The 15,113-nt window shown below is 40.6% G+C and overlaps 2 protein-coding genes across 3 annotated transcripts in view; one reads left to right on the forward strand and one right to left on the reverse strand.

The window, feature by feature from the left end:
* ankar (ankyrin and armadillo repeat containing) overlaps window positions 1-3,503 on the forward strand; it is a 4,544-nt gene extending 1,041 nt beyond the window's left edge. Inside the window, exons 3-13 of the mRNA XM_034857904.1 lie at window positions 389-508; window positions 679-798; window positions 958-1,077; window positions 1,227-1,435; window positions 1,523-1,568; window positions 1,644-1,777; window positions 1,986-2,123; window positions 2,240-2,354; window positions 2,514-2,648; window positions 2,740-2,865; window positions 3,026-3,503. Coding sequence (XP_034713795.1) covers window positions 389-508; window positions 679-798; window positions 958-1,077; window positions 1,227-1,435; window positions 1,523-1,568; window positions 1,644-1,777; window positions 1,986-2,123; window positions 2,240-2,354; window positions 2,514-2,648; window positions 2,740-2,865; window positions 3,026-3,159 — 1,397 coding nt within the window. The 3' untranslated portion in view covers window positions 3,160-3,503. The remainder of the gene's footprint in view (window positions 1-388; window positions 509-678; window positions 799-957; window positions 1,078-1,226; window positions 1,436-1,522; window positions 1,569-1,643; window positions 1,778-1,985; window positions 2,124-2,239; window positions 2,355-2,513; window positions 2,649-2,739; window positions 2,866-3,025) is intronic.
* Window positions 3,348-12,920, reverse strand: map7a (microtubule-associated protein 7a). 2 transcript variants are annotated; one of them, XM_034857902.1, is made up of 16 exons: window positions 12,873-12,920; window positions 8,845-9,405; window positions 8,050-8,154; window positions 7,784-7,858; window positions 7,524-7,687; window positions 7,312-7,411; window positions 7,026-7,142; window positions 6,651-6,784; window positions 6,386-6,510; window positions 6,041-6,282; window positions 5,781-5,958; window positions 5,494-5,662; window positions 5,244-5,348; window positions 4,963-5,013; window positions 4,615-4,840; window positions 3,348-4,204 (listed from the first exon to the last, which is right to left on the reverse strand). In XM_034857902.1, exons 2-16 carry the CDS (start codon window positions 8,945-8,947, stop codon window positions 4,194-4,196), a joined length of 1,905 nt encoding a protein of 634 aa, XP_034713793.1. In that variant the 5' UTR covers window positions 8,948-9,405; window positions 12,873-12,920; the 3' UTR covers window positions 3,348-4,193. The 2 variants fall into 2 exon arrangements, with proteins under 2 accessions (XP_034713793.1, XP_034713794.1); XM_034857903.1 differs by lacking the exon at window positions 7,026-7,142 and having other exon boundaries at window positions 8,050-8,156; window positions 8,844-9,405; window positions 12,873-12,919.
* Window positions 12,921-15,113: the final 2,193 nt, after the last annotated feature.

Raw genomic sequence — 15,113 nt, forward strand, 5'->3', positions numbered from 1 at the left:
ACCCTGATACTTGTAGTCCAGTTTTTCTTTTGTCAGATCATTGTATTTAGAGGGAAGTACACCTCATATCCAACAGTATATGCAAACGTGTGACCACACATAATCATTTGCATAAATGTGTCAGTTGACAGATTCCTAAGTTTACTTGGTTGTTGTTGATAGAACACAGGTCGGAAATCACTTATAGGACTTGAATTTTTAAACCAACCACCAGTCACATATTTCATGTTTAAAACAAAAATGTAACTTTCACTAATCAAGATTGTGTTTAACTTGTAAATCCTTCTTTGGGTATCAAGAAATTTAACTGACTAGTGAAATTCTGCTACTTCGAGCGCAATGATTTGTCTTTTCAGAATTTTATTCTTTTTTCCTCTGTGTGTTTCAGTGAAATCACCTTTACCAGATGCCTTCATGGAGCCAGTCATGGCCTTACTTTTATCTACTGACCTAGATGTGCAAAAGACTATCTCTCTCTCCTTGGTCAATCTGTTAGTAAAAAATAATGGTAAGCAACAAGATTCAGGTATTTAAAGGATTGTCTTTTTGATGTATTACCCTTACCCTCTCTTCTTTATGTATTGTAAGTTGTTAAAAAAAGCAATGTATGACAGGTGAAATTAGGTATTTTATGTGGATCAGATGTTTGTAATTACTGTCCATAAAATCCTATTTCAGTGTGCAAAGAGTTAGTGATTGAAATGGGGATGCTGGTGCCCATATTGGAAATGTTCCAGTCTGGTGATGCCACCGCTCAGTCTCACCTATGTGCCTGCGTCACCATGTTGTCCTCCTCAGGTTTGTATACACAGGAAGAACTCTGTCTTCAAGGCTTTAAATTGTTTAATAATTCACCCTGGCTTGTCTGAAATGCGCTTAACTGCGGAGAGACAACATACTATTGTATTTCTGTCTAGATTAGCTGTGTGGAGGTTTTTTCTTCTTACTTTCATACAGAATCAAACAGAGAAGCTGTCAAGGTGGATGGAATCATGCCACTGTTGGCTTTAGCAAAGTCCTACAACCCACAGGTGCAACAGAACGCCACCTGGGCTCTGTTACATCTCACTCAGTCAGGTAGCATTATGTCCCATAGATGTCAGTGTTTCACTAATTTCCTATTAAACCTGAAGCTACTGTATTATTGTTCTTTCCAGTGCTATTTAGCTTGGACATAACATGGAAACCAGAACATTCTCTTCTATTTTTTTAATATATTTTTTTAGATTGGTCGACAAGGATCTTATGTCAAGCAGGGGCCATTCCTGTCCTGATACTTCTGTTGCAGTCCTCAGATTCAGAGGTTCAGTTTTACAGCTGCACCGCTCTGTGCAACATCGCCGCTGTCCAGAAGCATCACCCAAAGTTGCTCAGCATTGGGGGGCATTTTTTGTCAAAGTCTCTACTGACGCTCATGTCGTCATCTGTGCAAAAGGTGATTGTGAACTTTAGTGGCTGAGATTGAAAGTAAATCAGCAACAATGTTAAATTAAAATCTTTTTTTTTTCAATTTATTTTTCAGAATTCAACCCAAGCATGCAGATGCCTAAAAACCCTTTCAAAGAATGGTAATTATAAACAATTAAGTCAGATTTGATACCATATCCAAAGCAGATGCTGTCTGTCTTTTTCTTTTAGTGTAGTTCTGTTTCAGGAGCAGCTGATGGAGCTCGACTGTGTGCTGCCTCTAAAGGCGCTGCTGAAAACCTCTTCTCCTGTGTGGACGGAGTCAGCCATAACACTACTGTCCGCACTGTCGGCACACCCACCAACCAATGTATGATTTCCCACATGGTCAGCAAGATCATTATAATGATAAAGTTGGTAACTATTTGTGATGTGTTACAGCTGTGAAGTGGTTGAAAATAAATTGGGGGTCTTTTTGCATACCCTATTTTTATTTACTTGAATAAGTAATCACTGGATGGAAAAAATGACATCTGTTCTGTTTACATCCTAATATTTATAACATTTCTGTGGTTTAGTTCCAGGACGTCCTGATAAATGAAGGACTGTTGGATGAAATCGGCCTGCTGCTACATCATCACACATCCAGCTCTGTCTTTATCACACACAGCTGCAAAATAATCACTAAACTGTGTAGTTCCAGCATGGGACAACAGGTACACCAAGGCTAAAATTCAGGATTTCACGTCTGTTGTAAAAACACGATTTGTCTGTGCATGCTGCCCCAGATTGATTCACTCATAAAGCTGTATTTAATCCCATCTTTATCTAGGCTGTGATGGAAAGTCTGTGCTTATCAGGACTCCTCAGGGCCCTTTTGTCTCCGTCCCTATCAGATGATACTGTGCTGCATGTGACATCATGCTTACATCACCTCACCACTTGGGGTGAGTAGTCTAGCATTGCCAGACCTAGCTCCACAGTGCTGTGCCACCTCACATCAATTAGTGTTGGTCTGTGCTGTTTTGAATTGTTTTGCTGTGAAATATAACGCAAATGACAAAAAAATATGTTTTATAATCTTTCACTACTTGTCACTATTTCAGATCCATCTAAGTCTAACATGTCGCTGGCAATAACATCAGAGCAAGTCTCAAGACTTGTGAAGTTGTCGGGACAAATACAAAATCCTCGGTTGTCATACAACAGTGCGGCAATCATCAGCAAACTCGAAATGAACGGTACTGTAATGTGCAAGTATTAATTGCTGATAGAAAACATGGTTTTATATTATTACATTTAATTATATTCTGTCTTCTACTACTCCCCTAGAGGAGATGGTCCATTTGCTGAGACCTCACTACACTAACATAGTGGAGTACCTGTCGGTGTTTCTCCATAATACAGATGTTAAGTTTCAGCAGCTTGGCATAGCTACAATATTTAACCTCAAGAAAGGTTAGTATTCGTTGTACTTCTACTTATTAAGCCACTGAGGGTACTGCAAGCCATTTGAATGATCTTATATGTGCATTCTATTATCCCTAAGCAAATTTAGGATAATCAGGCTTTGCAGTTCAGTGGTCCTCAGCCTGTTTTGTGCTGTTGTCCTCTGCAGATGGAGACTTTTCGTCTCTGTTGGCCAACAGTGAGGTGGAGGCTCAGCTCTGGAAGGTGCATGCGCAGACGGAGGAAACCAGACGGCTGCTGCAAATGATCCAGCCCCTTTCTCCATCTTCTTTGAACCCTTGACTCAGTCAGCAAAAATACTGAGAGATGTGCAAGGTGTGGACTGTAAGCAGTTTTTACATTCATGCACTGTTTAGACAAGCAGCATTTTTATATTGTTTTATAGTAGCTTTTTATAGTGTTTGTGTTTTTATTTTAGAGTTTGTATGTTTAGAGTCAACAAATTAAGTCAAAAACAAGGCAGAGATGTGGCATAGGTTCAACTTTAATGAAATATGGCATATATTTAAACTTTAACAGGCTAACAAGTGTTAGCTATAAGCAATACTTCAACTGTAAGATCAAATATTGATGATCAGATACATTCTTTTTTTTGTACTTTTATTATAATAAACTTACTTAAGCTCTACTTGTCAAACGTTCCTCTGTAAAGTGGTTGCGCAATATCTAACAAAGCGACTGTCAAGTGCAATAAAGGCTTTGTGCGTTGTATTCTCTAAAGCAACACTCACAAAACTAAAGCAAAGTCTTTGGAAACTGAATTTCCTTGACATTTGTGATCGCTATTCTTTACAAAATAAAGGTTCAATTAGGAATTAATTCATGATAGGAACTTTCACCAACAACCTAAAATCTTGTGTTCTTAGCGCAAACCGCCACTCAAGCAATTCTAATTCCACAGTGACAAAACCGAGGTGGAAAAAGTGCTCGGATTGCAAGACATATCAGGAATAAGCAAAAAGTAAAATGGCTAACATATGTTGTGATTGTTAGAATGGCTATTCCTAGTATCTGGACAGAGGCAACACTCACCAGCAAACTATTATTACCACATCTACTGGTTTTTTGATAGTCGTTATTAGTTCAGAAACCTGCTGTACTGAAGAAAGTAATAAATACCTTAACAATATTTGTGCCACACACAAAGAAGTGACCAAATGCTGACGTCAGCGGTGAGATGCAAGGCTGTTATCTTACATGCTCTTTCAAGGTGCCGAGGGGCAGTATAATGGCTGTACTGCAGTAACGCCTGTGTTTCACAGAGAAATCACAGCTCTCCAACAAAGTCCTGAAACGTCTGCCCACTTCACAGGTGCTCAGATGACCTCTGAAGAAAGGACAGTAGGGAGACATACAAAAAGATCTTAAATAAAAAGTGTGTCAGAACAGCAAAAGAGATAAGTAGAACTTTTACATTCCAGTCTTTGACTTTTTATTAAGGGATACTTTATACAGTAAAAGGAGAGGCACATTGATGAAGAGCTTTATTATTATTGTCTACTATACATTCACTTTGATTTGAATACTGTCTATAAAGACCACCACGGTAGGAAACTTTGTTATCCACCAACCTAAATGACTTCCTATTTGTGTGGTCTTTAACCCAAACATGACAGTCAGTGTCTAGGTCTGTAAGGTGCCTGACTTTTTAATAAAAAGACATTAGATAGAGCCAAAAGTTATCAGAATCCACCCTGAGGATAAGCGTTCTTAAGTGATCTGCTGGTTGTGTCTCACCTGCTCGTTGGTGGGTCTGGATTTCCTCCAGGCCTGTGAGAGTCCTGAGGGACCTGCGTTCTTTGAAGGCCACGACAGGTACCATGTCCTCCTCGTTTAGCCCCAGCTGTGAGGTTTTCATCCCCACTGGCAGCTTGACAACATCTTCTATGGTGCCATTGTGCACAGGTTCTGTGTTTTCCTTTGGTTGGGCTTCATTTGGCAAAATCTTCACTGGTACAGATTTCTGTAATAAAAAAAAAGAAGGAATAACCAATTTGGTCAAGAACACCCTTTTAGAAGTTATTTATTTATTAGTGAATACTGAGAGCCCAGGGACAACGTGCTTTAAAAAAAAAAAAATTTCACCGTATCTGGAGAATCTGTCCTTCTGGTTCTCCGCATGATCTCCTCAAGTCGCTGGAAAAGAAAACAGCTTTTATTAAATTGCTGTTACAGTGTTACCTTGCACGGCAGATGGATTCTCGCGATATCACAAGATCATGTGACAAAATCGCAGGATCACCTCACACGGGGTAACAAACCATCTAGCAGTCACGATGTTTTATATAAAAAGTTACTTGGACACAGATAATACACAGTTATGTAAAGATTTTTTTTCTTCTATCAAACATTGGCAAAAATGTCACCTTCTTTCTTGCTTGGCGCGCTGCCTCCTCTTTCTGTGCGAGTATTTCTCGTTCTTGTCTTATCTGCTCTGCTTTTTCCTTTTCTCTGGCTTGTTCCTCCTCTCTCTATTTAAACAGAGAGAACAGTGTTTGTCCATTAAACATAAAAGGAGTTAAATTAAACAAAAAGCATCCACAAGGACAACTGTGGTTGCAGATGTGGTTTCTTCTGCAAATTCCCTCATGCACTGAGGAATGTTTGCATTCCCACCTGTTTCTGCAGAAGGGTGGCTTCCCTCATAGCCTGAGCTCTTTCTTCCTCAGCTTTTCTATGCTCCTCTTCCTCCCTTCTCATCTTCTCCTCTATGAGACGCTGAGCCTCGGCGTGCTGTCGTGCTCGCTCGTCTGCCTTCTTGCGTTCCAGTTCTTCACAACTCCGCCTGGACATAAATTCATAAATGTATGTCCAAAAATCGAATAATATAAAAAATCTAATTGTACATTCTTAATGGCCTGCTACTGCAGTCTTTCTGCCTCGTAGGTGGATGTGCTTGTTACCTTTTGGACTCCTCTCTTTGCAGGCGCTCCTGTTCCTCTCTCTCCCGTTGTAGTCGGGCCTCTCTCCTCTTTTCAGCCAGGAGACGTGAGGCCTCCCCTGGGTCTGTAGTCCCAGCCAAAGGCCTGCAAATTGCTTCAGAAGGCTGTGGAGCTGGATGAGGAGGCATTTGGGGAGGATCTGAAATAAAAAAATCAACTATATACACATTAAATGCCACTTTAAATACTGCACTGTTGAGTTAGGCATTTCCCTAGCTTACATCTATATCCTGCAGTGGTTTGGGTTGTAGCTGCTGACTTTTTGTCGGGCAGGTTCAAACATGGAGCCTCTGGTGGATTGTCATCCCTCATTTTCTCACGCTGACCTTCATGTGATGTCCTGACAGGCCTTGAGTTACCAGGAGAGAGGGCTGAACTACAAAGAGCAACCTCTTCTTCAGGGACCGTCGGGAGCTCGAGCTGCAGCGGGGTTGAATGTCTGCTGACCGATCTTTGGAGGGTCCTTTAAGATCCAGCAGAAGAGAGCAAATGTCCCACTTTGTTCAGAATACTGTTACTATGTTATGAATGTACAGCGGATGTTTTTGGTCAAACATTTGACCTACCGTTTAGGTGAGGGAGAGGTTGCTCTGCTCTGTGTAACTTTGGCTGGTTTCAAACTGGTGTTGACGGCAGGAGACCTGGTATTTATGTTCTTCTTATTAGTATCTTGCTGTCTTGCTGTTGTGATCTAAACCAAAAACAAGAAAAAGAAAATGTTATCAGAAATATTTTTTAACCCTATTTTTCTCATCTTTGAGTCAAAAATTCGGACTGAAAAAAGAGGGTGATCCTAAAAATATATGAGACCAAAGGAACAGCTAGATTTACCTGCGCCAGATTGATGCTTCTGTGCTGGCTGTTCTTGGGACTGGGGGAGGCAGATGGCCAGTGGTGGGCTGAACCAGAGTGGTGCTGGGGTTTGTGAGGGGTGGTGGTGGTGGAATTCATGGAGTGGAATGAAACTGCACGGCGACAAACATGGACAACTGAGGCAGTGATTTGTGCCATATTTATGGGAAATTGGAGAAAATATGCACAAATGATGGAAACAGTGATGGAATTGTGAAGCAGCGTGTGAAACAGAGAGGAAAATGAGCAGTTGGTTAGTTGTAGTAGTATCTTACAAGTGCACTACCAACTATTATTATTGCATTGCCATAAAACGAAAGCAGGGTGCGTTCTGTTATCATGGGGGAAGAGTACCTTGGTCTCCTGACTGACAACCAGCACTCTTGCTCCTGGCCAGATAAGAGTATGTAGGGGTAAGCAGGCGATTAACCAAGTTCTTCTCCCATGTTGTCAGTGGCAGGCGACGTGGAACTACCATATTGATCAGTATAAAGTTTTAAGGGCAGCAAACAAAAAAAGATAAGGCACTCCAGGAGTTGTTGTGTTAAGATATGTTACAAAGAGAACAGATACTGTTGTTACGGTATAGAAAGATAATATTAAAAGAGAGGAAAAAAGAAAGCACATTAGCTCTACTTACTATTTTTGGTGAGCTTCCTTCCTTTCGCGTATTGACTGAGGCTCTGTTGGACCTTTTGGCTCTTCTCCACTGTCCTACGCACTGCAGACTCATATCGCTCCTTAATTCAGCAAAATAGGCTTTAGTGTTGATGTTACTCAACACCAGAGCTGTGAAAGCATCAGCCTTTACTAAAAAAGTAAAAGGTTTTCATTTCCACCATCAAAACTTACTTTCTCTTCCTTCAGTCTCTGCTTGCGCTTCTCTTCCACGGCAGCACGCTTCCGCTCCTCTCTGAGCCTCTGGTCCTGGAGTTTCTTCTTGCGCTCCTGCAGTTGTTGTTCATAATATTGCCTGGCCCTCTGCTCCCGCTCCAGCCTGCCCTGTTCCCGAGATGCTGAGGAAAAAAAGTGAACCAGGATTAATAGATAACCTGGTTATGTATGTTCATCTTATTAGAAATTGAAGACAACGCATTGACAGTGTCACATACCAAGTAACTTCTGGTGCTGCCGTCTTCTTTCCCGTGCCGCTTTCAGCCTCTCATCAACATTTGGTCCATTAGCCACTATATGGGCAAAATGACACTTTGGTTTGATGCCATAAATCACATAAAGCTACTTTTAGTTATTTTAAACATTCAAGCAAAATCTAGACAAGTCTGTAAAAGGAAAGGAAAATGCTAAAAGCCATCCAATATTCAAATAAGAAGACAGCTACCTGATGATTAAAAAAAGTGACGTGAGAGCTGTATCAAACCTGCAGCGGCCCGTGGAGTGGCTTTGTTACAGATTTCGGCAGCCTTGTTGACAGAACAGGCGGTTTTCTTTCCCTCTGAATTTGGTTGGATATGACCACCGTTGTCTAAAAGTGTGTGGGGAGGGGGGACAGCATGGTATTCAGTAAAAAGAAAAAAGAGCAATGCCTTTTCCAGGTGTTATTTTTCAATATCTGATACACAATATTCCTTTGATATTTTGGATTTTCTACCATTTATAAATGCATCTTTTAGTACAACAGATGATGTGAAGGGGCTGTTACATATAAACCAAAAAACTAATAAGCTTGAAGAATCTGTCCCAAGTGAACTGGAATGGCCTTAGGGTCAGCTGCAAATGAAACAGCCATTATGAAACTGCCTGCGTATGAAAGGCTCGGAGAACATGCTAGCACCTGATCAGTCCTCATGGAGATGACTAAAACAAGCAACGAAAAAGGTCAAGACATAAAGGCAACACACAAGGCTGATGAGTAATTTGTATAAATGCACAGGGAGGGGGGAAATCACATGGATGTATTTAGGGTTCAATAACATCAGGATGCTGATTATTCAATGTGTAATTTGTCCACAGATGCCCATGATTTCCTCATGTTCATGGCATCCATGCTCAATTACAGAATGATAAATTATTTCTCACAGGGAATGTATACATTATATTCTTGCGTCATCCATATGAGCAGATGATCCTTGGATTGGGATCTACAGTTGTTCTGGCTTAGCTTCAGTGAAAGGCTTGTTTTGATCAGATACCATAGAAGATAACAGCGACTAACCTGTTCTTTTGAATCCATTCCTCTTCTGCTGGCTCTTGATGCTACGTGTAGGAAGTGGTCCCTGTGATGGAGGGATGTCACAGTGTTTCTTCTGCACAGCCATGCTAGGTTTTGAGCCTGGAATACCAATGCTCTCACTCTTAAGCCCCCTCCTTTCTCTCCTCCTCCTCTTCCTCCTCCTTTTGAATTTCTATTTCAAGATGCCTTCGGGTCGCTTTCCAAGTGCGCTGTGTGGAGAAGTGCCCTCTGCATGGGATGCTTGTTCATCTGTGCCTTCTAAACAGAAATGAGAAAAGCTTATACACAAAGCATCCCTCTGTCCAAAGGATTAGAGATAAATTATAGGTTATCCACAAATTAACTCCTGTCTTCTCTAAGGCTACAGAACTCTGAAGAGGATACTCAATGAGGCTTGTCTATAAAAAGGCTACTCCCCCTTTAAAGATCTTACCCTTGTGAGCTGCTCTGCTTTACTTTCACAGAATAAAGCTGTGTCACTTTAATTCCCCCACCACACTGTCTGCTTGCTAGATGGATGTGGCCAAAGGGATGCAGCGTTTCCTGTAGATAGTAAAAAAGAAATGGAAGCAAAGCTGAGAGCCTGTCTTCATGAATAATTACCATGACAACGGTGGTATATTATTCAGTGACATACATTGCTTGGACATTCATTCCCTCTGCTGGAGTCAGTGTTCTCAATAGATGAGTCAAATATTTGAGCTTTTCTTTTTTTTTTTTTACCCATGATTCCTCTGGGATGAATTAAATGGTATGGCCACTAGATGGAGATATTTCTTTCTGGAGAACAAGCTGATGTCAGCCTTGCCTTTAAATGGCTTCAGCAACAATCACATAAACCCCGATGTAATAAAAAAAAAAAAAAAAAACTTATTACATAGGCTACTGTGTAGCTAAACCCATTTTCGACACAACTGAAATTATATTCAAGTTAAGAAATATCTAGTCTATATCCTTGACGTTCTACTTCCGGAATTGCTCCGGTGTTGCAGAAAATTTTGTCGAATGCATGTCCGTTTCCTTCTGCTTTCTTTGTGTTGGAACTCCGGTGCATTTATGAGGACCAGGGGTGTAGCATAAAGTTTTGGGCCCTGTAGAAAATCATTCTTTATGGCCCCCTTCCCACATCCACAGCAATTCATTCTAGTATCTTTTTGGACCCTCCTCACTTAAGGGCCCTGGCTACTCTGTCCCCTTTTCACCTCTAGTGTGGACTATGGTTGACTGTTCCATAGATCTCTGCATGGTAAAGTGAGACAGCTAGCTATACTATATGTCCAATCTCTCGCATGACTAATAGACCTCAACAGTCCCGCCTCTCCTCTGGGTTTTAGGTTTCGAAAGTGAATTTCCCATTCCTTTCTCCCACTGGACGTAAGGCCTTATTTCCAAGTTAACCAGCGTGTTTTTTATCAGTGGATTGGACAGTGTTCAACAATTTTCATCCAGTCTTTCTAGTTGCAGTTTGCTGGTGATAGGTTAGCGCAAGTCAAAAGTATCTGCTAGCCTGCCATTAAAAACCGTCTTACCCACTCCACAGAACACCAAAGGCAAATAAATTATAACACCACTATCAATGTAAATGTCTGTCGATAGAATAATGTTAGAAATAAAACTATCCTTGCAGCTCAATGATCGCATTACATTTTGAGGGACTATTTTCTCAACAGCGTCTGAATTTTACTTTGCTCCTGTTAGTAGTACTGCGTTGAAAAGTAAACAAAGAAGGGCACTACAGTTGGTACACCTAGCTAGTAGTGGATTTGTACATTGTTTTAGAAGCATTGGATTGGTAACAAAGGACTAGGAAACATGGTGATTCAGTGTGCATTTAGAAATTGTAAAAATAAACCAAACAGATGGGTCCAACAAAGTTTCCTCAAATTTCCATTGCGAGATCCAGTTAGGAACCAACTGTGGCATCTTGCTGCTGGCTTGGACATCAAGACACTGGTGGAGACTATACTCAAGTTACAAATTTGTAGTGATCATTTAAGACCAGATGACTTTGAAAACTATTCTAGCTAACTACTCTAGGCTAATATAACTAATAAAGCTAGCACCTTTCACAAAGTTGGCCTAGCAGATTGTGGAGATAACGTTACAGTGTAAGGAATTGTGGAGAGTGACAATAGTGTAGTTAACGTTATAGCTACACCCTTGGTGGATATAGTTATATATGTTGTTGATTCCTTTGTACAATGAGCTGTGCTTCTGACAAATGAATGACAGCGGCAGGTAAAAAAACGTGCATGATTGTCATGTGAACCGGCTTTCTCAGTTGCCTAGGTAATATCACTCTGCCGCTGCTGTAGGCTGTACTGCCAACTCCAGGGAACAAAGTATAGCTATTGTAATGTTATGCAAGTGTAGTTTTATTTCTAACATTATTCTATCAACAGACATGTACACCAAGTCTGGCCATTATAATTTATTTGCCTTTGGTGTACTGTGGAGTGGGTAAGACTGTTTTAATGGTAGGCTAGCAGATACTGCTGACTTGTGCTGGCCTAGCACCAGCGAACTCTGCCACTGGAAGGACTGGATTAAAAGTGTTGAAAACTGTCTCCACTGATAAAAAAGCACTGGCTAACTTGGAAATAAGGTCTTCTGTCCAAAAATCCTGAACCACCCCTTGAAGCATACAACAAATATTTTTGAGTGAAAAAAACAAACAGAAAATCCCCCAAAATGTACAAGACTGTACATAATTTCCTTTCCAAGCAGAGGAACTACTTATCCCATAAACCACCGCGCACCACTGAATAATCTAGTCATAAACACAACCCCAAAAGAGCCTCTTGAAACTTTCAATCTGACAACAGCCTTGCACACTTTTTCCTCCAAAAATTGTGATTTCTATATAGTCAATGTACAGTTAATAGCAGTTCTTTCAGTAGTAATTGTGTAATGATTGATATGACTCATACAGTATGAAGGCTACAGGAGCCTAGCTAAAGTAAACGGACAATGTTAACTAATGTTACCAACCTCCCTGCAAAACTCACTCATGCTGGTCTTTACAAAACCCACAAGTTGACCCTCGGACACACAACATTCAATAATATGACGCGATTTAAAGTGGTTTTCACAACTTTGGACAAGAAAGCCATCATGGCAAACAAGGAGTTCATGATTGCACGAATAAGTCTACTGTGCAGATTGCAACACAGGTTTTGTTCCCCCTTTCTTTTTTATTAAAGATCGTACAGTAGACAGTAATGTTACAGTGGCTTACACAGTACAGCAGCAAAGACTCTCATGGACTGTTACAGTTACGTGAGTTCCACCAATCAGAGGCATCGCTTCGGGATTGTTCAGGATTTTGGATTAATGAAGTAGCCTACTTTTCCAAGGCATTGCGAATAAAAGACATTTATCTCAAAACAAGGTTATAGTTACATGAACTTTTGGCGTCTATGTGAGCATACTTAATTGCTTAGTCATGTTGTAACTGGTTTTAAGTGTACCATCGACGGTAACGATTTTATGGTCTATAGTACTCCAATTGTCAATGGAGAAATTGTATGGTATTTTTACTTCCAGAATGTTCCTCCGTTCCGCAGTGTTTGCATGGTCTGGCAAAGCGAGACTAAGCAATATAAAAAAAAATAAAATACTGGATGGATTTCCATGAACATGTGTACTGGCATTTATGATCCCCAGAGGAAGAATGATATGACTTTTGGTGATTCTATAACCATTAAAGTCCAGGACAGTTTAATCAGTATTTAAAAGTTCAGAAAACAAAGTTTTAGTCTTTGATCACACAGGTCATCATTATGGGGGGTATTAGACGGGTTATTCATGCTTTCTACTTCTTCTTCTGTTCAAATTTTAGAGTGCATCTTTAAAGTATAGTAAGCTCATGTTTAAAGGGGCCCTACACTGTAATATTGAACCTGTTGTGCATGATGTGAGTCTGCAGTGCTGTTGATATGTTCCCCTTGAGTCTAGGATTGAGTCTGTGTGAGTGCAATGCTGTGCGATGGAGGTTTGACTAGGCCTACCTCCAGGTGGGTCCATGGTCTCATGGGCTTCACATCCTTAAGAGAGATTAGAGTTGGAGAGTTAAGTTTAAAGGTCCTATGTCATGAAAATTTCACTTTGAGGTTTTTAACATTAATATGAGCTCCCCCAGCCTGCCTAGAAATGGCGATAGGTGTAAACTGAGCCCAGGGTGTCCTGCTCTGCCTTTGACAAAATAAAAGCTCAGATGGGCCGATCTGGAATCTTGCCCCAGATCGGCCAATCTGAGCTTTTCTCCCCTTTCTCTGCTTTGCCAGCCCACCCAGAGAATTGAGAGAGAGACATCATGGCTTTCAAATGAGCAAAGTGTGAGTTGGTCAAGGCCCCACCCCCAGCCTTCACCTTGCCCCCCCCCTCTCCTCATCAAAAGTTACAGACTCAGAAATGGCACACACTAAGGAACGCTCATTGTGGGACTGGCTCTAGTGTCTGTAAGTATGCACCAAGGCTGAATTTCGGGAAAGAGACTTCAGATACAGAAGTAGGGGACCACTAAGGTCTAGATAAAAGCATCCAAAGAGCATCATGTCATGGGACCTTTAATGCTGGTCTGTGTTAGTGCTACCCATCTCCCCAGAGGAGCCTGTTGCTTTCATATGAATTTGGGTTGTATTGCCAGCTGATTCATCACCTCTTTTCAAAATCTTTGTTGTTGTTTCTGCTAAGTGCAAGCACATGGAAGGGTAACAGTCTGACATTTCATTAAACAATTGACATGGAAAACAGCTTGAACATTAACATGCTGTTTTAAATGATTCATTCTTTCTAATTAAACTTAACATTACACAATCTTGTTTTATCTTTTCATCAAGGCACTGGTTAAAAATCAGCACCCTCATGATGACTTGCTATGGTGAATGCGCGTGGGGAAGGCCGAAGTAAGCTCAGCGCGCGCGTGTCAGATGAGACAGGCAAAAACGTAGCTAATTAAGCTAACTGCTAAGGTTGTAAGATAAGGCGTATCTTGGTAAACATTAGCATAACGTCTTTTCAAAGACTATTTCGGCGAAAATAAGCAGCTTCTGTACAGGTCGAGGCATTGTAAATATGTAGCTATAGCGTTAACTGAAGGAGTTGCTTTAGCATTATTGGCAGTCAAAGCTAACATGTCAGCCCGCTGTAGAGCTAGTTCGCTATCTTAGCTAAGAGTTTTATAAGTACCTCTGCATAAAAACGAGTCCTGTTTGGGTTTAACATACACTTCCTTCAAGCTACCATTGAAAGGAACATGACTTGTTTGGCCACCAGGTGGTGCTTCCATTTATTTCTGTGCTCACAACAGGATGTAACGTTTAACGCAGTAAGTAGCACATAGCTATATTATCTAGAGTAACGCTAGGCATATAACTAGTTTTATACAGCTTATGGTATAACTAAAAAGAATGTTCTTCTGCTAGAGGCACATCTAACTATGTTCATTAATTTTATTAAATGAAAGACAGAGTCAAGAGTAGATGTAGTTTACTGAATAAATATTATTTTGTCCATTTAAGTAACATACAGTAGGAGGCAAGGGTTTGTTAGTATAGATGGCTTTTAAAATCATAGAATTAACAAACCAGACATTTAGATTTTGAGTAATTTTAAGAACGTCCCTGAGGTCTCTTGAGGTCAGGCCCTTTATGCTTGCTGCCAAGTATAAGTGCCCCCTGACACCATCAATAACAATGCCCTCTGGCTGTGTTTCCCTGATTAAGCTTTCCAAACTCCCCTTCCAGAGTCTGACAGAAATGTGTTATAAGGATACACTACACCACTGTCAGGTGGTGTGCCCACATAGTCAGTGGAGCACAAATAAGATGGTGATAACTGCTCTACTACCAACAGCCAAAAAAAGGGCTCTGGACACTGGACCTACATGGGATAAGATTGCATGGTTGGTATCAAGTCCTTCTGTGGTTCACCCAAGAAGACATTGTCAAAGGTGTCAATTTAAGAGCTCTGTTGTTTTCTCATGCACATTCATTAGTTTTACCCAAATATTGATCCAAAACACAAATAACTCTTGTTATAATAACTTGTTTTTAAGCTGATACCTTCCACCTGAGACAGCTCATCTCTGCTGACAGATTCTCTGATGTAAAGTAGTTTTGCACATTATTGTTTTTTAGTCAAGTAAAATACTTTTTTGTTCTTTATCAGACCAGAATAGTCAACTGGGACACATTGGTTTGGTGGCTACTGTCAACTTCAAAGTGTTTAAAGTGGAATTTGATGACTGC

This window comes from Etheostoma cragini, chromosome 20 (assembly GCF_013103735.1).
Source record: "Etheostoma cragini isolate CJK2018 chromosome 20, CSU_Ecrag_1.0, whole genome shotgun sequence".
Taxonomy (NCBI): domain Eukaryota; kingdom Metazoa; phylum Chordata; class Actinopteri; order Perciformes; family Percidae; genus Etheostoma; species Etheostoma cragini.

Bases quoted from the DNA above. Each gene is read 5' to 3' on its own strand.
- map7a (XM_034857902.1), bottom strand. From the start codon at position 8,947: ATGGCTGTGCAGAAGAAACACTGTGACATCCCTCCATCACAGGGACCA. The intron at 7,688-7,783 runs GTATGTGACACT...TTTTTTCCTCAG, and splicing joins GCAGCACCAGAAGTTACTTG to CATCTCGGGAACAGGGCAGG. The intron at 7,412-7,523 runs GTAAGTTTTGAT...TGCTGAATTAAG, and splicing joins AGAGACTGAAGGAAGAGAAA to GAGCGATATGAGTCTGCAGT.